The sequence below is a fragment of the Labrus mixtus genome, chromosome 6 (assembly GCF_963584025.1).
Source record: "Labrus mixtus chromosome 6, fLabMix1.1, whole genome shotgun sequence".
In the NCBI taxonomy this organism is placed as follows: Eukaryota; Metazoa; Chordata; class Actinopteri; order Labriformes; family Labridae; genus Labrus; species Labrus mixtus.
Window position 1 is genome coordinate 19,128,465 of NC_083617.1, and position 17,928 is coordinate 19,146,392.

The window sequence follows — 17,928 nt, forward strand, 5'->3', positions numbered from 1 at the left end:
GCTGGTTTTGAATTCTTAACAGATTAAATGAAACCACATGCCCTCTGGGGTTTTACAACTTATGGACTCTAAAAGTGATTATTACTTTGGTTTTGTTGTGTTTTTTGTTTTTTTTTTGTAGAGAGAATGTGAGCTTTATGAAAAAGTAAACACAATTGAAAAGACTAATAATCAACCGAAAGAGATTTGGTGGGAGTGTGCAGTGAACCTTTCAAAGTAAGGATCCATGTACAGCATGTCTCCCGGTCTCAGTTAGCCTAATTATTAAGTGAGCTTAAACTTTTTATTTGCCCGGGCTTTCATTGTGAAAGTGATCAGGAAGTAATTGGAAAGAAGTCCTATATCTTTGCCGTTTTATGATCAGATTACTGTACTCCATTGCGAGGGGGAAGCTGGCACTCTCCTCCTGCTGAATGCGCTGTAGACAGCAGTGGGGCTCCAGTTGGCTGTGTGCGCTCAGACGCACAGACGCAAAGCATCCACACTGGCTGGAGTTGGAGGACACTCGGCCGTTTCGCTTGCACCGCTCTTCTGATCCGCTTGCCTTTTGTCTCCCGGCGGTGAGAAGACCACCCGCACGGGAGTGGAAAAAAGGAAGAAATTAACACTTTTTTTTTTTGCTGGGTTTAAGACTTGTGAGAGTCAGAGAGAGAGACTGTGAGAAATCGGGACTTCACGGAGGGGGGAGATTATTTCTCGCATTGAGGCGAGCTGGATCAGTTCTGCGAAGCGGGGCGCACATTGCTACGTCTTTTCAATGGATTTCAGTATCGCGGAGGTACCCTGGGAATTAAACTCTTATTAAGTCACTTTTAGTTTCACATTTTCCTTCCAACAAGGGTAAATGACTCGCATGGAGAGGAAGACGATGATCCTCGCAGTACTGTATGTGGTTTTGCCTCTTTTGGGTAAGTTTTACTTAATTTTTCTCCATACGCATCTGTCCATAGCTTAAAATAGCTTAGGCTACAAAACATTTCCAATGGTGCTTATTGTACTAATGGGGTAAATATGCAGCTCTATTATTAAAGGGGAGCAGAGGCAGCGACTGCTCTCCGGGAGTCTGTTCAGGAGAGACTGTACGGTGGTTCTCCGAAGTGCTCTAAAAGAACAAAGTGGATCGAAACTGATACTCTCTCGTAAAACTAAAGAAAACATGAAAGCGCGACATTTCAGTGAAGTGCGTTTTAATGAAAGTGACAGTAAACTAGCAGCGTGGGTCAAGAAGTTGTCTCAGTATGAGTCCGTGGACCCTGCGTAATATTGTCATCCCTAGAATCAGCTCGCGAAGTGCTTCAGCTTTGTATCGTCTGAGTGAGTGACAGAACGACCCTTAAAAAAAAAAAAAAGAGTCTGATTACTTTAAAAGAATACTATAAGGCGTGTGACTTTTTTGTTTTGTTTTGTTCCAGATGTGTTGTGTTATGCCGAGGAGAACCTGCGTGCCCGGCTGGACTGTGTGCGGGCCAGTGAGCAGTGTCTGAAGGAGCATGCGTGCAGCACCAAGTACCGCACCATGAGGCAGTGCGTGGTCGGTGGCAGGGAGAGCAACTTCAGCATGGTGGCCGGCCAGGAGGCCAGAGACGAGTGCAGGAGCGCTATGGACGCTCTCAAACAGAGCCCGCTGTACAACTGCCGGTGTAAAAGGGGCATGAAGAAAGAGAAGAACTGCCTGCGCATTTACTGGGGGATCTATCAGACATTACAGGGTACGTTAGGTGCTTTTCTCTTTACCATTTTTCTTTTAACATACAAATCCCGCATCTCTCTTCAAATAGTTTAAACTTTAATGTTGAGTTATTATAAAGAGGTTGTAGCTTTATCACTGATTTTGCCCCCCCCCCCCCCCCCCTAATATAGCCTAACAGTGTAAGTCCCCTACTTCTTTTGATATGAAGAGAAAACCCTGCAGGCATATTTAGCATCAAATGGACATTGAACATAATGTTTTTTTAATCTGTTCTGTAAGGGGTGAAGATGATTAGTTGCCTGAGCTACTCCTCCTTTCTGTTTATGGGAAGAGGGAAGAGGAGGAACCATCACCCTCCATTCTCCCCCCTCCAGCTCTCTGACTGCTCCTCCTCCTTGCAACCACAAATACAAAAACTCCTAAAAGTAGCACACAGCTATTTGCTACTATATAACGGTCCACTGAGATCACGCACAATCACTCAACTTTCATTCAAATTTGGCCCCACGACTAGGTTCACAGCCACAGTCCTGCAGAGCCGCGATACTTTTTGACCTCCATAATCACTGTTCCCCGGAGGTAATGGAGCACGAAGCCCCTCGGCGATGGCTGGCTGGCAGTGCCATCTTAAACTGCTGAGATCATAGAAGGAGGGCCCTTTTGGTCCCTAAACTGCATCCAGACCACGGCTGGAGAGTCAACCTTCCAGTTGCGCAACACAGCTGACCAACCTGCCTAATCAAGCGTGGTGCTATGTGCCAGCGTGGATATCGACTGACCCAAATATCCCATGTCACATGCAGGCCAATGTGAGGGTGTGATCGAGGATAAACAAAAGAGGAAGGGGGTTAAAAACAAATCTATGCGGCTATCAATCCATTTTGTATACATGTAGGGTTCAAACCATAACGAAAGGTCTCTCAGGACGCTTTACATACAAGCAGGTTTAGACTATACTCTTTGTTATATTACTTAGAGACACAACATCAATCCTCAATAGCAAGCACTTGGCACCAGTGGTAAAGAAAAGGATGTTTTGAGAGGCGGAAGAGTATTTTTTAAAAATATATTTATGTAACAGGAACAAATGCATTTAACATTGCTTTGTAAAACACAAAGTAGATGTCGTGCATACACGTTTCTAGCTGTGGCTAATTTGCAAACCCCTCTCCCTGGCTAGGCTTTAAGGATTAAAACAGAAGCATTAGACTTAAAGAGACACAGAAATACTAATACTATACAAATATACACATTATAAACTCAACACACATAAGAGACCAGAGATAAGAACAAACAGTAGAATGAGGATTATAAGAGGAAACAGTCAGTCAGACTTGCTTCAGACTCTCAGCCACTGTTTTACTTGTGTCTTAGAATTTGTTAGAAATCCTTCTGCCGCTACTCTCTCTTGATGCCTATCTGTCTCATATCTGTTTTTTTTTACGTTCTCACAGGTAATGATTTCTTGGAGGATTCTCCGTACGAACCAGTCAACAGCCGTCTGTCTGACATTTTCCGCCTGGCTCCCATCATAGGTAAGAATTTAAAAAATAATAATAACTTCCTGGAGGCTTTCTCTCCTTCCCTCATTTTGTTTTATTTTCTCCATTGTTTCATTGGTCACTGGAGTTGAGATGCGGTTCAAGATCCAAGCTGTGCATGCTCTTACTGAAGGTTATCTGTGTGTCTAGTATGTTATCCTCCTTCCTCTTCCTCTCTCTCTCGCTCTCTCTCTCTGCTATCTGTCGGTCCTCCTCTCTGCTCGTTTTTCTCGCCCCAGCAACACTTGCATGCTGGCTGGAAGTGACCTTGCATGGGGAGCTATAGTTCTGAGTCTCATCAAGCAGTGGATAAAAGTGTTTCAGTGGCGGTAGGAGGGCCCTCTGTTGCTGCTGGTGTGTTTCACTGTGGTGTTGTGGACAGCTTGGATCCACTTGTTGAAGAGAGTGAGTGAAGAGCTCTGTTGGGAAAGAGCGTGACAGGCCATTTTTTCCCCCCTCTTCACATCTCTGTATGGGGAGCGATGCCGACTCTAGCCTCTAGATGGCGATGCTATTCCCTTCTTAACAGCCACTCAGGTACTCCGTGGTCCCACTGATGTTGCTATTTGAGAGCCCTGATCTATGAATGTGGTGCAATTATGTTGCTGCTTACATTTCCATTATTACACTGCAGGTGATGAGTTCCGTGTCCAATCAAACAGACGTGCTCTGCCCCCACATCTTCAAAGAACAAGGCTGGTATTTTGACCCCTTTTGATAAAGACAAGCCTTTTCTTTCCTTTTCCTCTGCCATTTTTATCCCACAATAGACTGATTTGCCCCCAAACCAAAAGCTTCTCCCACCGTCTGGTTAGATCATAATGTGGGTGGTGAGGTACAGAAAAAAACAAATCTTGGACTGGGTACCGGCTTCATGACCAATTTGCTTCTAAAGAAAAACCGGGTGCTGGTTTTTGTAAAAAGCCTGTTCTCTGCTCCTGCTACTCTCAAGAGGAGGACTTTCAGAGAATGATCATGTCACTCCAAATAATGGTATGCCTCTGGCCCTTAATATGCCAGCAGGTCTCAGTGAGGACGAGACACTCATGGGCCGTCAGCGCTGAAGCATGTGCAGCACAGGATCATAGTTCACATCAAAGACAGGTGACACGTCTCCATGCTGTGAGCTGGAGGATTCTGGAGCAAGAGCAGATTTATGGTGCCATTCTCATAGTGGAGGCAGGAACTGATTAGATGTATAAATGCATTTTTACGTTTATTTATGGCTGTGCATATACTTGTCTCTGTCAGCGGCAGTGCTCTGACATGTTTATTTATTATATGACCCGAAGACATTTTAAACACATTGGCTTGAAACAGAAAAAGAAGATTCTTATTTCTGAGATATATTATGAGTCACATTTTTAAAAGTTTTTTCTTTAAAAATGATTCTTTTTTTTTGGTAATTTATAATAAACTTCACTGCTGCAGTACGCTTGAGATGCTGACGTGATTTGGCATATGATCCCTGCTTATGTAGAAATATCTACATGTGTCCTTATCCTATGTTTTATGATGACTAATTTAATTAAGATTGTTGTTTTTTTCATAATAAACTGAAGAAGAAATCATAATTTGGTGTCTCTTGGATTAGTAGGGAAGTTTAGAAAAGGGCTGACAGCACCTGAATCTTTTGCTTATTGTTACGTCATCTCTTTGATATAAGCACAACATTACCAGTGTCCTAATGAAAGGATAAGCACTCAGCGATGAAACCCTTTGTCACAGTTATGCCCCTTTGCCCTTCTGTGAAGTTACATAACCTACCCCATGGCCCTAAGTTGCCACCGCAACCAAAACAGCATTGCCACCTTCTACAGACCCAGGCTCTTGTTTTTGCGAGCTCCAGGTCGTGACATCATCAATATTACACCGACCCTATTGGCCCCCACAACTCTACCAGGTAGACGGATGGGCAGGACATCAACTGGGTTGTAAAGGGGGAGGGGACCTCGCTTTACTGGTGTTCATCAAATAAGTCAGACACCTCGGGAAGGCTGGACTTTTAACCTAAACATAAAGATTATAGAAGACAATAAATCATCAGAAAGTTCAATTGTGCCATTCATTTTAAAAACACACAAAATATTGATCCAAATCAATTCTGAATTTAAAAACATTTTTGTTCTTGCCCTTCCAAAGTCATTATCTAGTTTTTGCGAAATAAGATTGGTGCAATGGTGTAATGTTGTGTTTTTGTGATGAGTCAGTTGAAGTATCTGCTACATATTCCTAAAATGACACTTAACAACATAAAGCATCTGTAAGTTCTGCTGTAACTCTAACAGTTATCTTTAGATCAATTAAAACAGGGCTTTCGCAAGACTCTTCAAAGAGTTAACAACTATTGAGAAAAGTCAGAAGAAACTAGATAAACATCATCTGGTGTAACTCTTAACTTTTGACAGTGCAGGCCGGGAACCAATGGGAACTAGTCTTTTCAGTAATTTCCCAGTTTGGGATCAATAAAGTAATTCTATTGTATTCTATTCTTTTCAGTCCATAGCCGTGGAGAGCATGACTTCTTCCGTGTCTTGACTTCCTGTGTATGTGGATGAGGTGTGTGAGTTTGAGAATAACACCCAAAAGAAACAGTGACAGTACAGAAGAAGTGGACAGAGAATACTGTCTGATCAGTAGAGGAGTCTCAGAGCCGGGGATGGAGGGGTGGAAGGAGAAGTCTGCAGGGGGTCAGGGGTTAATCAGGGGATAGCCTGGTTAAGACTTGGAGGATGCAGAGCTCAGAACCAGAGTGCATGAGATCACTCTGCCTCCTCTGCTCTCTCTGTGGAAACTAAAGGGCAAGGTGACAGGAGGGGGACCGAGGCAGAAAATATTAAAGCTTAGAGCTTGTTTTTGGTCATTCACACGGCCTTTCAGTGTTACGCTGAAGCACGTTGAGTGAAAAGGGGCCTGAAAAGCCACAAAACAAGAACAATTTGAGACAAAACAATATAAGATGAATTATTTGGGGAGTTTTAAAGTGTTCTCATTCTTATATTGTTCTGCGAAAAGCTTAGTGTTTGAGGTAGAAGTGCAATACTGAATGTCTTTCGTCAGTCCCTGTACATTTTCTATTTTTAGAGGTGCTAACAACACCAGCATATTTCTCCAGAACATCGTTTCTGACTTTTACATACCATTTCACTTTGTAGGATAAAACCTCAGGAGCTCAGGTCCTCAGACACCAGTTTGGGTACAATTTCAGCGGTCTGTGGTCCGCACACAATTTCTCTGGATGTGTCTCATGTTTGACTCAGTTAGGCACAGCGATTTGCTGATCCCAGGCTATAGGAACAATGGACAGCGACAGTGATCCTGTAATTCCACCATCGACCCCGTGTCTCTGACTGAAGCGACTAATCCATAGTGACACCAATACATAATGTGCGCAGATGCACACACAGTGCTGTGCCCTGAACACCTGTTCCTAGGGATGCTCATGTAGGCGTCAGTCGGATTTCATAAGGGAAACATGTAGCGTGTCGGCTTTGCCCCACACATAACAGGCGCTCATCTTTGGTGGATACAAGTGCTGATTTACACAAAATCATCAAATCTTTTTTTCTTTTTAAAGATATTTTTTCTGTCTTTTTTTTTTAGATAGGACAGCTGAAGAGAGACAAGAAATGTTGGAAGGAGAGAGTGAGATGCAGCACAGAGCCGGGGTGGGATTCGATCGAATCGATGAGGACTGTTGCCTCTGTACATGGGGCCCGCGACCTAGTCCCTAGGCTATCCGGCACCCCAAATCATCAAATCTTAAACCATTTCTTTAAACTCTTGATTCGGCTTTTACATGGTGAAGCTCACATACATTGTGCAGATAATTTAATTTAAATGTGTTTGAAACATTATCATGATAGAAGGATAAGAGACTCAAAGTGAGCTTTATTGAAAATCAGAGCAGTTCCTCTGGTTAAATCCAGCTAATTATTTTCAGATCTTTACCAGCGGCAGAGTGCCTTTACCTCTGGGGTTTACGCTGTTTAATCACAGTCAAGTGTGATCTGCTCACTTTGGTTTAAAACAGTTATTTCAGATCCACAGCAGCATTTATAACACATATAAACACAAAAAACCTAATCACTTTGTGTAGCAGAAGACCAGCAACTTCCTTGCTCTGCTAGGTGTGGTGACTATTTTTGTCAATGAGACGATGAGTGTCAGATCGGTTTCTGGTTCTTAACAAGAAGGTCTTATCTTTTTTAGGGATATTGCAAGAAATACAAACTTGAAAAACTGAACCTTTCAATGGCAGAAAGCAGAAGTTTTATTTGTTCTTCTGAGGCTTACTTTGCAGCCAGTGCAGCTGATTTCATCGCTGCTGGTTGAAACAATCTACTGGAACAATTCTAAAAATGTTAAGTAACTTTTAGTCACCAAACTATGTCAAGAAAGAATTGAATTGAATTGCCTCCCGGGGACAAATAAAGTTTTTTGAATTGAATTGAAGAAAGAGGGCAAAAGTTTCAAAACAAATGCAGTACCTTTTAAAGGTGTCAGTAACGTCTTCTTTTGCCCTTTAACCTTTGAAAACACTGCTCCGGTGATAGAGTGTCTGAGGTTTATTACATTGCCCTCGTGTGTGTGTGTGTGTGTGTGTGTGTGTGTGTGTTAGTGTGCATGTTCTTTTTCTACTTTTCCGGTTATATCTGCACACTTCACCTTTCTTTGAACTCACACAGATGCTAGCATTATAAGGGGGCCATAGCGGTATAAATCAGTAAACAAAAAGGTAGCCATCACGCCGAGAGGAGAAATAAATAACATCCCATCACACCCCAGGAGTTTATATAAGCTGAGAGGAAGGAGAGAGCGGAGTTTAGATGGAATGGCGGCCCGTGTTCATGAGTCACTGATCCATGCAGGAGGGAGCAACACAGAAACAGAGAGCATTATTCTGAGATTAAAGTGGAGTTGGAATTACTGCCACACCATTTGGCCCGGGTGGCGAGAAAATCAAAGTAGTGCAGGAAATTGATGACTACACAGTGCGGGTAGTTTTCACTTGACTTTATTCATGAAGACTTGCTGTTCCAGGTAGTAGTTTTTTTTGGGTTCCTTTCCAAACATTTCTTCTCTTTTTCTGCTACTTTTTTCTCTAAATATGCATCGTCTTGCTTATGGAAAACATTCACCATAACGATATAGTTGCTTGCCAAGCTAACCCCATCGTCAGGACCTCTTATTTATTATTCCTTTAAAGGGCGGCACAGTACAACAGAGGTATGCTTGAATTACAAAACAATGCTTCGGAATTTTGAAATATTGCCATGGATGGAGTGAATGATTTTAGTGTTTGCAGAGAAACGACCACTTTATTGTGTTTGCCCGAGTAGGACGAGAGATCTAGGGAATGTAACACTGGGCACGATGTGGCGCGGGCCCGTAATCGACAGTCTGGGCTGTGGCCAAATGCGACTTAATGTAAAGGCAGCAGCTGTGGATAAATGATGGGGTGACAGCGGTGAAAACGGATAAAAACATCACAGATTCCTGGAGGTGCACTCCATGAATAATGATGAGTTCATACATCTATCATTCTAGAGACTGACCTTTACAGCTGCTGGGCAGTTTTGAAGTGATAATACAGCATTTGAGGTTGGCAGCACTGATCTTAAACAACTCTTTGTACTCTAAACCTTTTGAGTAAACAGGGCAGTGTTTGCGTTTTACTTAATTCTCTTACTTAACTTTCTCCCTCCGTGTCTTTTTCCCTGTTACATGTCAACGGCATTAGAGACTGTTTCTCAAATTAAACTTCATGGAGACAGATTTTCTTTGGAGTTGGAGCTTCTTCTTCTTTCTTTTTTTATCTCCAACCTGTGCATGTTTCAGATTTTCCGCTGGCGGTTATGCAGAAATCACAAACTGTGTTCTCTAGCTTGTAATGAATTTTTGGTATTGATGTCTGCTTGGCTTAAACGCTCTCCTTAAGCTCTGTCCTCTTCCCAGTTGGCTCTCTATGTATCACCCACTCACGACTCATAAGCCCCAATACGCCAAAGCTCAATATTTTGTCTCTTCCATGTGTCAAGACTTCAAACACTTCGTTTTCCTCCTCCCCTCCCACCACTGAAGTCAACCTCAAGGGGAGCAGTCGCGGGCGAATGTGTGCATATGTGCAAATGTGAAAACATCTGTAAGTGCGTGGCCCCGGCTGTCAAGCAACGGCACTTCCAATCCCCCCACCCCCCTTGCTGACACGCAGCGCTGAGAGGCTGTCAGCACCACTCAACCACTGGCTGCAGAGGAAGTCAGTCTCATTATGAGCTGCCAATGTTTAGAGATAAGAGTGTCTACCGCTATCTCTTTCCCTAGCTTGTGTTTATGTGAGTGCAAGGTAGAGTCAGGCAGGGAATGCAGGGGAGTTACAGATGCAGAGAGAGAGAGAGAGAGAGTATCCAGCATGTTCTCTTAACTTTATTTTCCTGCTTTTATTTATCCTGGGTTGGTTGACTGAACACACTGCCATTCCCCGCTTCACGCTTTCTCAGTCAAATGTATCTGGAGCTGGTAGTCGCTCTGGATATATAGAGTCCTGCACTCTTTGCCACAGACTAGATTTGGAGCTTTTTATATAGTTGTTTTTGAAGGAGTGGGTGTTTTCTCACCTTTTTTTTTTGCCTTAGCCTAGAGATGCCAAAATGGGATCAGGTCTGAGCCCTACATATCAACAATTTAAACTTACCTCTTAGGAAGACTCAAGTCAAACTTTTGTTTTCTCAGCGAAAACTCTGCACTAAGTTTTAGGCTGCATCATGGTCAAAAGGGGCAATGCAAGAGCAACAGCATGGCCGACTATAAACTCTACAAACTGAGTCTTAGAATGATCCTTCATGATTTTACCAGGGGCCAAATCATCCTCTGAGGTAATCTCTATCACAAACAAACCCGGTTATTTGTAAAAAGTAAAAAAAACAGGGCGCAGGTGGGGTAGTGGGTGGTGCGTGTGAAGGCTTCGCCCATTCCCACACTGTCTCTTTCCCCCATATGCTTTTATTAGAGAGACAGGAAATTGTATAGAGTCAGAAATCAGGGAGAGAGAGAGAGAGAGAGAGAGTGAGAGTCAGAAATCAGGGAGAGAGAGAGAGAGAGTGGGGAATAAAATGCAGCAAGGGAGCCACAGGTGGGATTTGAACCTGGGCGTCCGCTTTGAGGACCGTATCCTTTGTACATGGGCTACTTGCCTCTAGCTCATCGATGCCCCAATTTGGCCGACGTTGGAGACTTGTTTCTATTTTATTTTAAGATTCAAATGTCTAAGTATGAAAATCAGTGATCTGCTTAAATTATATATTTAAAAACTGCAGAGACAGGACTTGAAAGAGTAAGAAATGAGTGCGTTGGAAATTTAATTGTCCAGTGCTGATTAAAATTGCATCCCAGAAATGAAACATGAAACTCATGTAAGCTGATGTACATCGCCATTGCTCCGTTTGGTGAGTCATTGAACTTGTTAAAAAAGTGTTCGAGGCTTTTTAGTGTACGACCAAATCTGATTTGACTGACTGAATTTTGGATACGTCATTACTTAATCCTCATGCCAGCTCGGAGGTACAGCCTTTAGAACATGATCATCTGTTTTTCTTGGAACAAGCCGATGAAGTCATGAGGTTCCCAGTTTGGTCTTTACTGTCATAGTCATGCACTTCTGACCTCATCAATGCTCTTATTAAACCTCGTCTGCGTCAATTTCCAGGAAGTTCAGCTACAATGTCAGCTACATGACTCAGTTTCTGTAAGAAGTTTCACTCAAGCTGCATCACGACATTGAGTCATGCTTTTCTTTTTCTGCATGTCAGTCAAAGACCGAGCTGAGTCCATTGTGACTCCCTTTTGACTTAGGAGAGAAAGCTGTGCAATCATCAAACCTTAGTGCTATTTTATAAACCTAAGAACGACAGTCTGCTTTCTAATATATCTTGAAGGGTGTACCGTATATATTCACTGACTGTCTTTAACCAAATGATAAACACCGGGCATTGTCCAGTCAAGCTCATCACAAGTAACGCAGAGTGGAAATTCACTTCACTTTTTGTTTGAGCCCTTTAAGGGTTACAATCCCAACACTTACATCTAAATTGAAATTCCTGGATAAAATACATTCTCGTTCTGTCGAGGATTATTTGCACTGAGGTTGGGAGTCTTTTCTAGTGTAGCTGTAAACTTTACATAATGCTTTTTACTCTTTTAGTCCTCAGTAGTACATGCCTCTGTCACTCATTCCTACGCTGTATCTACTCCTCCATAATGCAAGTCCTTATCCACAGTGTGTCCTCTGTTTTGAAGCAAAAGAAAAAAGATGGAGGTACCATTGTCCTGTCCTCTGTTAGAGTTTGTTTTGTTAAAGACTCCCAAATCCACTGCTGACATTACAGTCCCTGTGCCTTGTCTCATGTGAACCCTAATCAATAGAGCGCTGTGTTAGATTGGAAACTTGAGGCTGTGTCTACAAGAATATATCGATTTCTCCCCTTTTCAGCTGTTCCCTCCTCCTTTTCCGCCTAAACTCTTCCGCTCAGCCCGGGATCAAAGGATTTATCCTTCAGCAAGGTTTAAGGTGTACAATTCCAGACTCAGCTTCGCTCTCATGTTCTGAGGGGAAGGACGCAGCCCATTGGGGATTTGTGTTTTCACTGACCTCCATGTATTGTACAGTTGATTTTAGCATAAGTGTGCAGCAGTGTGAGCTAGACAGAGATTCTTAGAGATGAATGAGTGTATTTTTAGCAGAGTAGAGGTGGATGTAAGCTCTTTGTGGTTTGGGAGGAAAGGCAAGGCTTAGGGAAAATTCCTCTACATAGTGGTCGAAAAAATAATTCCGATTCACTAGTAGCTGTCAGTTTGCATCATGAAATGTACAGCATTATGCAGCAGGGGCTGAACCTAGTTCAGATTTAATCCAAATCCTCAAGGCAAGGTCAAGAGAATGCCTTATATTGTATGTATCACTGACTTCATTTTTATATTCCCCCATTCAAACTAGCCTCTTTAAAATTCTCCTGCCACATGTCAGCAGGCCACTTAATTCAGCACACTGTTTCAGAAATGACTGATCCAGCTGTGGGACATTGGCAGAATAATTCGAACAGCAGCCAGATCATCAGGTTGCCAGTCCAATCGCTAGCTGGCGCACCATGGGCCAAGAAAATCATTTAGTTAAAGGTGACCAGCTTTGAGTCCCTCGGAGAGGGCCTTTGATTGGACGTGAACTGGAGGGGTGATTCATCATACTTAATAAATGTGGCTGACAGCTCGAATCAGCAGGAGGGAGCCTGTGCCAGGTCTGCGTCTCCCCACTGCTTTATACCGCATGCAAATATGGACAATTAACTTTTCTCATACACTACTTCAGACACCTACGCTGATAGAGTTATCACTGTATAGGCGCACATACAGTCAGGCAAAGAATGTACTGCTTCAACTTAAACAATTAGAACTTTATTTCTCTAAACGACAGTCATTGTCTTTAGTGCAACTTCTGAGTTAGACGACGGTTTCTCAGAAACTATGTTGGTGTGAAATTAAAATTATTTAATGCACTGTGAAATGTCAGCTGATAAAAGATAGATTTTGACAATATCAATCGTGCAAATGTTGAGTGCTGGATATGGAGTGGTAGGTGTTTTTTTCATGGAGGTTTGTAAGAGAGACATCTTAAACAACTCTTCTCTTCTCAACAAAGTTGATCCACGCTTTTACTGAGATTTCAGGCTGTATTTTGAGACGAAAATAAAATCGCCAAATCAATGCATATAGGCTTGTCTGGGCCTCGGTTTACATCCTTCTTTACCCTGTCTTTACCCTGTCACTCCACCACCTTCCTCCTACTCCTACATGTATGTGTGTGTGTGTGTGTGTGTGTGTGTGTGTGTGTGTGTGTGTGTGTGTGTGTGTGTGTGTCAGAGTCGCTGTCAGAGGGCTGGACCCAGTGTGTAATGAAAGATTTCAGATTGTTTGTGGAGATGATCTGGGGCAAAATGATTCCTTTTGTTGATACACCTGCCTTGAACACACCACGCCAGGTTGTACAATCAGAGGTGGTAAACAACGGAGCCGTGTGTTTTAAAACATCACCGTCACAGGGCAGGTCTGAGCCCTCGTGTAAGAAACAGATCTATCTAACAGTAAACCTGCAGTATCCAGATCTATGCGTGCATATTATTGGCATATAGATAAATTTGTTTGTAACTGTGTTTGAGGGTTTCACCTCCTCAGCTGCATGTTTATTTGTCAGTATATATATTAAGGATGTCAGACTCAGTTAATAAATGTGCAATTACACAACTGGGGTAAAAAAATGTGTTGTTTTACCCAAACCCAACGGTTCTCTCTCTCTATTTGTCCACGCCGGTGTCAGATGCTGGCATAGGGCTGAACCATGTCTGTGAGAAATATTAGAGGGGACTGGTTTTGTTAGAAGACCCTGAAAGTACCTTCATGATAACATAGAGATTGGATATCTATACATGCATTGTACAGATTTACAACGCCTTGTCCATTATTTTTTATAGCACGTGACGCAGAAAAAAGATCCCGCTGCCAACACTTTAGTCTTTCCAATTCAATTTGTGCATAACTATATTTTAAATCAAAATCGAAGAGAAGATTGTTTTAGCACACTGTTGTTAATTAAGACTTCTTATCATCCCATTGTGCTTCGCTCGGCTGGCTGTAGGCGTGACTGACCGCTGGCAGGTGCACCAGAGCCGCGGCCTCGTGTTAAGCTGCTACTCTAAGCCCTCGGCTGCACACAGTTAACTTGCAGGATTAACTCGGTGGACTCCGGCAGTCACAGCTTTCACTTTTTTACGCCGCCGTGTCTTAATAGAATTTCATACTCTTACAAGTGAAGCGGTGGCCGGTCTGAACTACACTGTTACATTCTGTTATAGACGTGGATTTTGTTAAGTTGTACTTCCTCCCTTGCTTGGAATTGCTGGAATGTGACATCTTATCAAACAATCAAATAACTGTTTCCCCTCGTTTACCAAGTTCTGTTGTACCAAAGATGTCGATGAATCCATGAGAGACAGCCTCCGTTGGCAGACCTCAACTAGGACGATATTAGCATAGCAGTAGTAGCTGTGGACTAATTATAATAATAAGACGTGTTGGTAGGGAGTGCAACATCTCACTCTACTGTACGAGCCAAAGCTGCTAATTCAGTACATTCAGTACACGCTGTGAATTTATGTATTTGGTTCAAAAATGCGACGACACAACAATGCAAATGCTAATGTGGTGGAGTGTTTCTGTCAGAACAGCTGGTTGGTTCTGTCTTATTGCAGCAGGGTTGGCCTTCCTGTACTTATTAATTAATAAAGAAAATGAATGTCTTAGTGTGACATTGTTTTATTTTATTTCTCCAGCGGGTCCTAGTTTATTCTGTTTGATGGTGCAACTGGCTTCTGCTCAGTTCCTGATTATGAAGTGTTGTGTTAATTGTGCCTTTAGTGTGTTTTATATGAACTTGTAATTTATGCAGGAGAATGGTTATTTGGGTAGGATTCTCTGTGTTTTGGTTCCATCTTTTGAACTACTTTTTGGGAATTGTAAATTGGCCCTTTTTGGGGGAATTTCAAGTCATTTTCAAAAGCATCATTGTAAAGCAGTTTTTTTTTTTGTTTTTTTTGGCTTACTTCTTGCTTCGCACACTTTAAAGGTCCCGTCTGTTTAATTGGTATTTACAGCTTCTTCCCCTGGTATCATGTTTGTCAACAGTCACAGTGCGTCTGATTAAAGCAGTGTCTCTAACTAACAAACGCTGCTCTGTGGAGAATAATGGATTCTCCCATTTTGGTTTTTTTTCTCTTTTCCCTTTGTGCCTCTTCTTTTGATCACAGAACAGCAGCATCCCTGAAAAGCAAACACCGCCTTTAACACACACACACACACACACACACACACACACACACACACACACACACACACACACACACACACACACACACACACACACACACACAAACAGGGCATCCAGCTGAGCTCTTGTTCCATGCCAGTCTTGCTACAGGGATGTTAAATGAGGGCATTGATACATAAATTTGCATGTGTTTCAAACTCACAGTCCTCCTAACCAAAAAATCCATAACTGCATGCCCCCAACTTGCCAAGCAGCTTCAGATGTTTCCACTCCGGCCGTGAGGCTAGCATGACTGTCAGTCGATCCAGCTGTGTGTAGTGTACACTCTCTTCACACATAAGTGGGCTGAACAGCGATCTTTCACCACATGGATTGTGCAGTTAGCCGATGGGTAATCTTGGTAAACACCAACCAAATTGTTCATTTGTTGCAGCCAGGCTCTTATTTTGTAGTAAAAGCACCTTTCAGCTCTGGTTTGGGTTTGTAAGAGAAGTTTAGAAAAGACACTGATGTGAAAGGATGTCAGGTGTGAAGCACATTCAGTCTAGGCTCTGATTTCAGTGATTGACTCGGGCAGGAAATTAAAAAAACGATCACATCTTCTTCTCTGCTGCTGAAAAGAACTATACTCCCTCAGTTATGTTGCAGGAAACAGTTCCTCTTCCCCTTTTCTCTCTGTAGTGTTCTGAATGTCTTCTACAATTCTTCCTAATCAGGATCCGCTTGAACTTTTCTCCTGTGTGCCCATTCTGCCTTCACCTTTTTCCTACCTGGAAAACACCCAGAATGTGACCTTTTGCCCTTCAGCTGAATGATCTGAATGCTCTCTTTCCAGTTCTTGTGTGACCTTTTCCCCCCTTTTGACCTGTGAGTATCCCCTTTTTATATCATTTGGAGTCTTGACCTCCCTGTGACCTTTGTGAACCCTGATGACCCCTTGATGGTTGTTTTGGTTGGTGGTCCTGAATGAAGCGCATCTCTTGCAGAGGGCGGGGAACCTTGGAGCAGCTCGGCCACTTCGGCTCCAGGCAGGGGGGGCGCCCAGGGCAAAGGGAGCCCCTCCTCCACGGAACTTCAGGATCCCAGTAGAAACAGGAGAGCTCATCCCAATTGGGCCATACTGGGTAATGAAACAGAGTTGTGCTCTTGTGTGTTTGATCATGCTCGATTGATGTCTTGAGGTAATCAGAGATGTAATGTCTTCACTTGGTATGGACAGACTTCAAAACAAACAAAAAGTCTAGTCCCCTGGTTTGAAAGGCATTTTAAACACTCTTTCTTATGGTTTATATATTTAGGCATTCAAACTGGTTTACAAAATATGTCAAAGTAGTTGAATTCAAGTACAGAGTGTGTTGTGCTCTTTGCCACTGCTTGTATAAAAGAAGTAGACATAACCACCATGATACGACACCTATCAGTTTATGGACTACAATTTTGAAGGCTGTAGTTTCAATTTCTACCATTCTCAGATTGGACATTCAATTGGTGCTGTGAATGGCGAACTGCTTGTATCGTGACTTATCAACTTGGGTAGCGGATCCCTAGGGCATACCATGCCCTTTCATCAATTTCACTCTAAATTAACTTTAAGATTTACTGAAGAAGGCTAAAGACTAAAACTCATTGTGAAAATGTTTAAAGGAAGAATGTGCGACTTTTTAAAGATACATTTTTTGGCTTTTTATGTCTTTATTCGGGAGATAGGACAGTGGATAGAGTCAGAAATCAGGGAGAGAGAGTTGGGGAATGATATGCGGGAAAGGAGCCACAGGTCGGATTCGAGCCCGGGCCGCCCGCTTGGAGGACCACAGCCTCCACACATGGAATTTTTTTTTAAATCGCGGCCAAAATGGCCGGGATTTAAAAAAACTTAAATAAGTGGTGAGTATGTTATTCTTCTTTTTTCTAGACCTTGACTAAAACAGCTAAGACAACCCGTCCATGTAAACATGATGTAAACACAGCTCCAACAACAACACAGCCAGCTGAACTTGTGCTTCTCATTCATTGCAGACAGTCACAACTGAGAGACATTTACAGAGGATATACTTGATTTCAGCTACCCTTAAGTGAAAAAGTTCACACATTCTTCCTTTAATGAGGCAATAAAATCCATTGAGAAGTACGGCCAGTTTCTCATCTAGATCTTTACAATCAGACCAGTTTTTCTAACCAGTGGAGTTGACACCTATGCTTCATTTTTTAAACCAAGAAGCTGTGTCCACTTGTGGTCTGCATTCTTTGATCTCTTGATTCGTTAATGGTGGACTTCTCAAACATGAACTACCGCTGGTTATCGAATATGTTCTGTTTCTACCCAGAAAACAATGTGTCTGGGTTGTTCTGCCTGCATTTAGTTAACTCAAGCTGGGACACATCTGAACTAGACAGGCATCAGTAGATTTGCTGTTTTACAGGTAATACCAACATTTGATGGACAAACATTTTTGCTTGGAACTTAAAAACATCTATTCCAAAGATTTGTGGAGACATGAAACTTGGAATCCCCGTTAACCTTGATTTATTTTATCACTTTAGCTTGTTTGGTGTCAGATTTAGCCACTTAGAGAGAGACAAATAGATTTTGGTTCCCTTGGGTTCATGTGAGAGAGTTGTCCATCGGCCTGATTGTCCATCTGTCTGCTTAGTCAGCTATGTCAGGGAGGGTTAGCATGTCCTTCAGAGGAGTTTCTACAGCAGATGTGCTCTCTGTTGAAAAACCCCGGAGAAGAGCGGGGGGCTGCGGCAAGAGACACTGAGAAGTGAGGGGGTAGAAGTAGGAGAGGATATGTCATTTTTGATATTCCCACTGTGTCATTTTG

The 17,928-nt window shown here is 42.6% G+C and overlaps 1 protein-coding gene across 2 annotated transcripts in view; it reads left to right on the forward strand.

The window, feature by feature from the left end:
- Positions 1 to 17,928, forward strand: part of gfra1a (gdnf family receptor alpha 1a) — a 96,484-nt gene continuing 78,556 nt past the window's right edge. The window contains exons 1-4 of one of the 2 annotated variants that reach the window (XM_061040396.1): positions 1 to 908; positions 1,413 to 1,709; positions 3,145 to 3,225; positions 16,090 to 16,227. In XM_061040396.1, coding sequence (XP_060896379.1) covers positions 845 to 908; positions 1,413 to 1,709; positions 3,145 to 3,225; positions 16,090 to 16,227 — 580 coding nt within the window. In that variant the 5' untranslated portion in view covers positions 1 to 844. The remainder of the gene's footprint in view (positions 909 to 1,412; positions 1,710 to 3,144; positions 3,226 to 16,089; positions 16,228 to 17,928) is intronic. The other variant, XM_061040397.1, reaches the window with a different exon arrangement.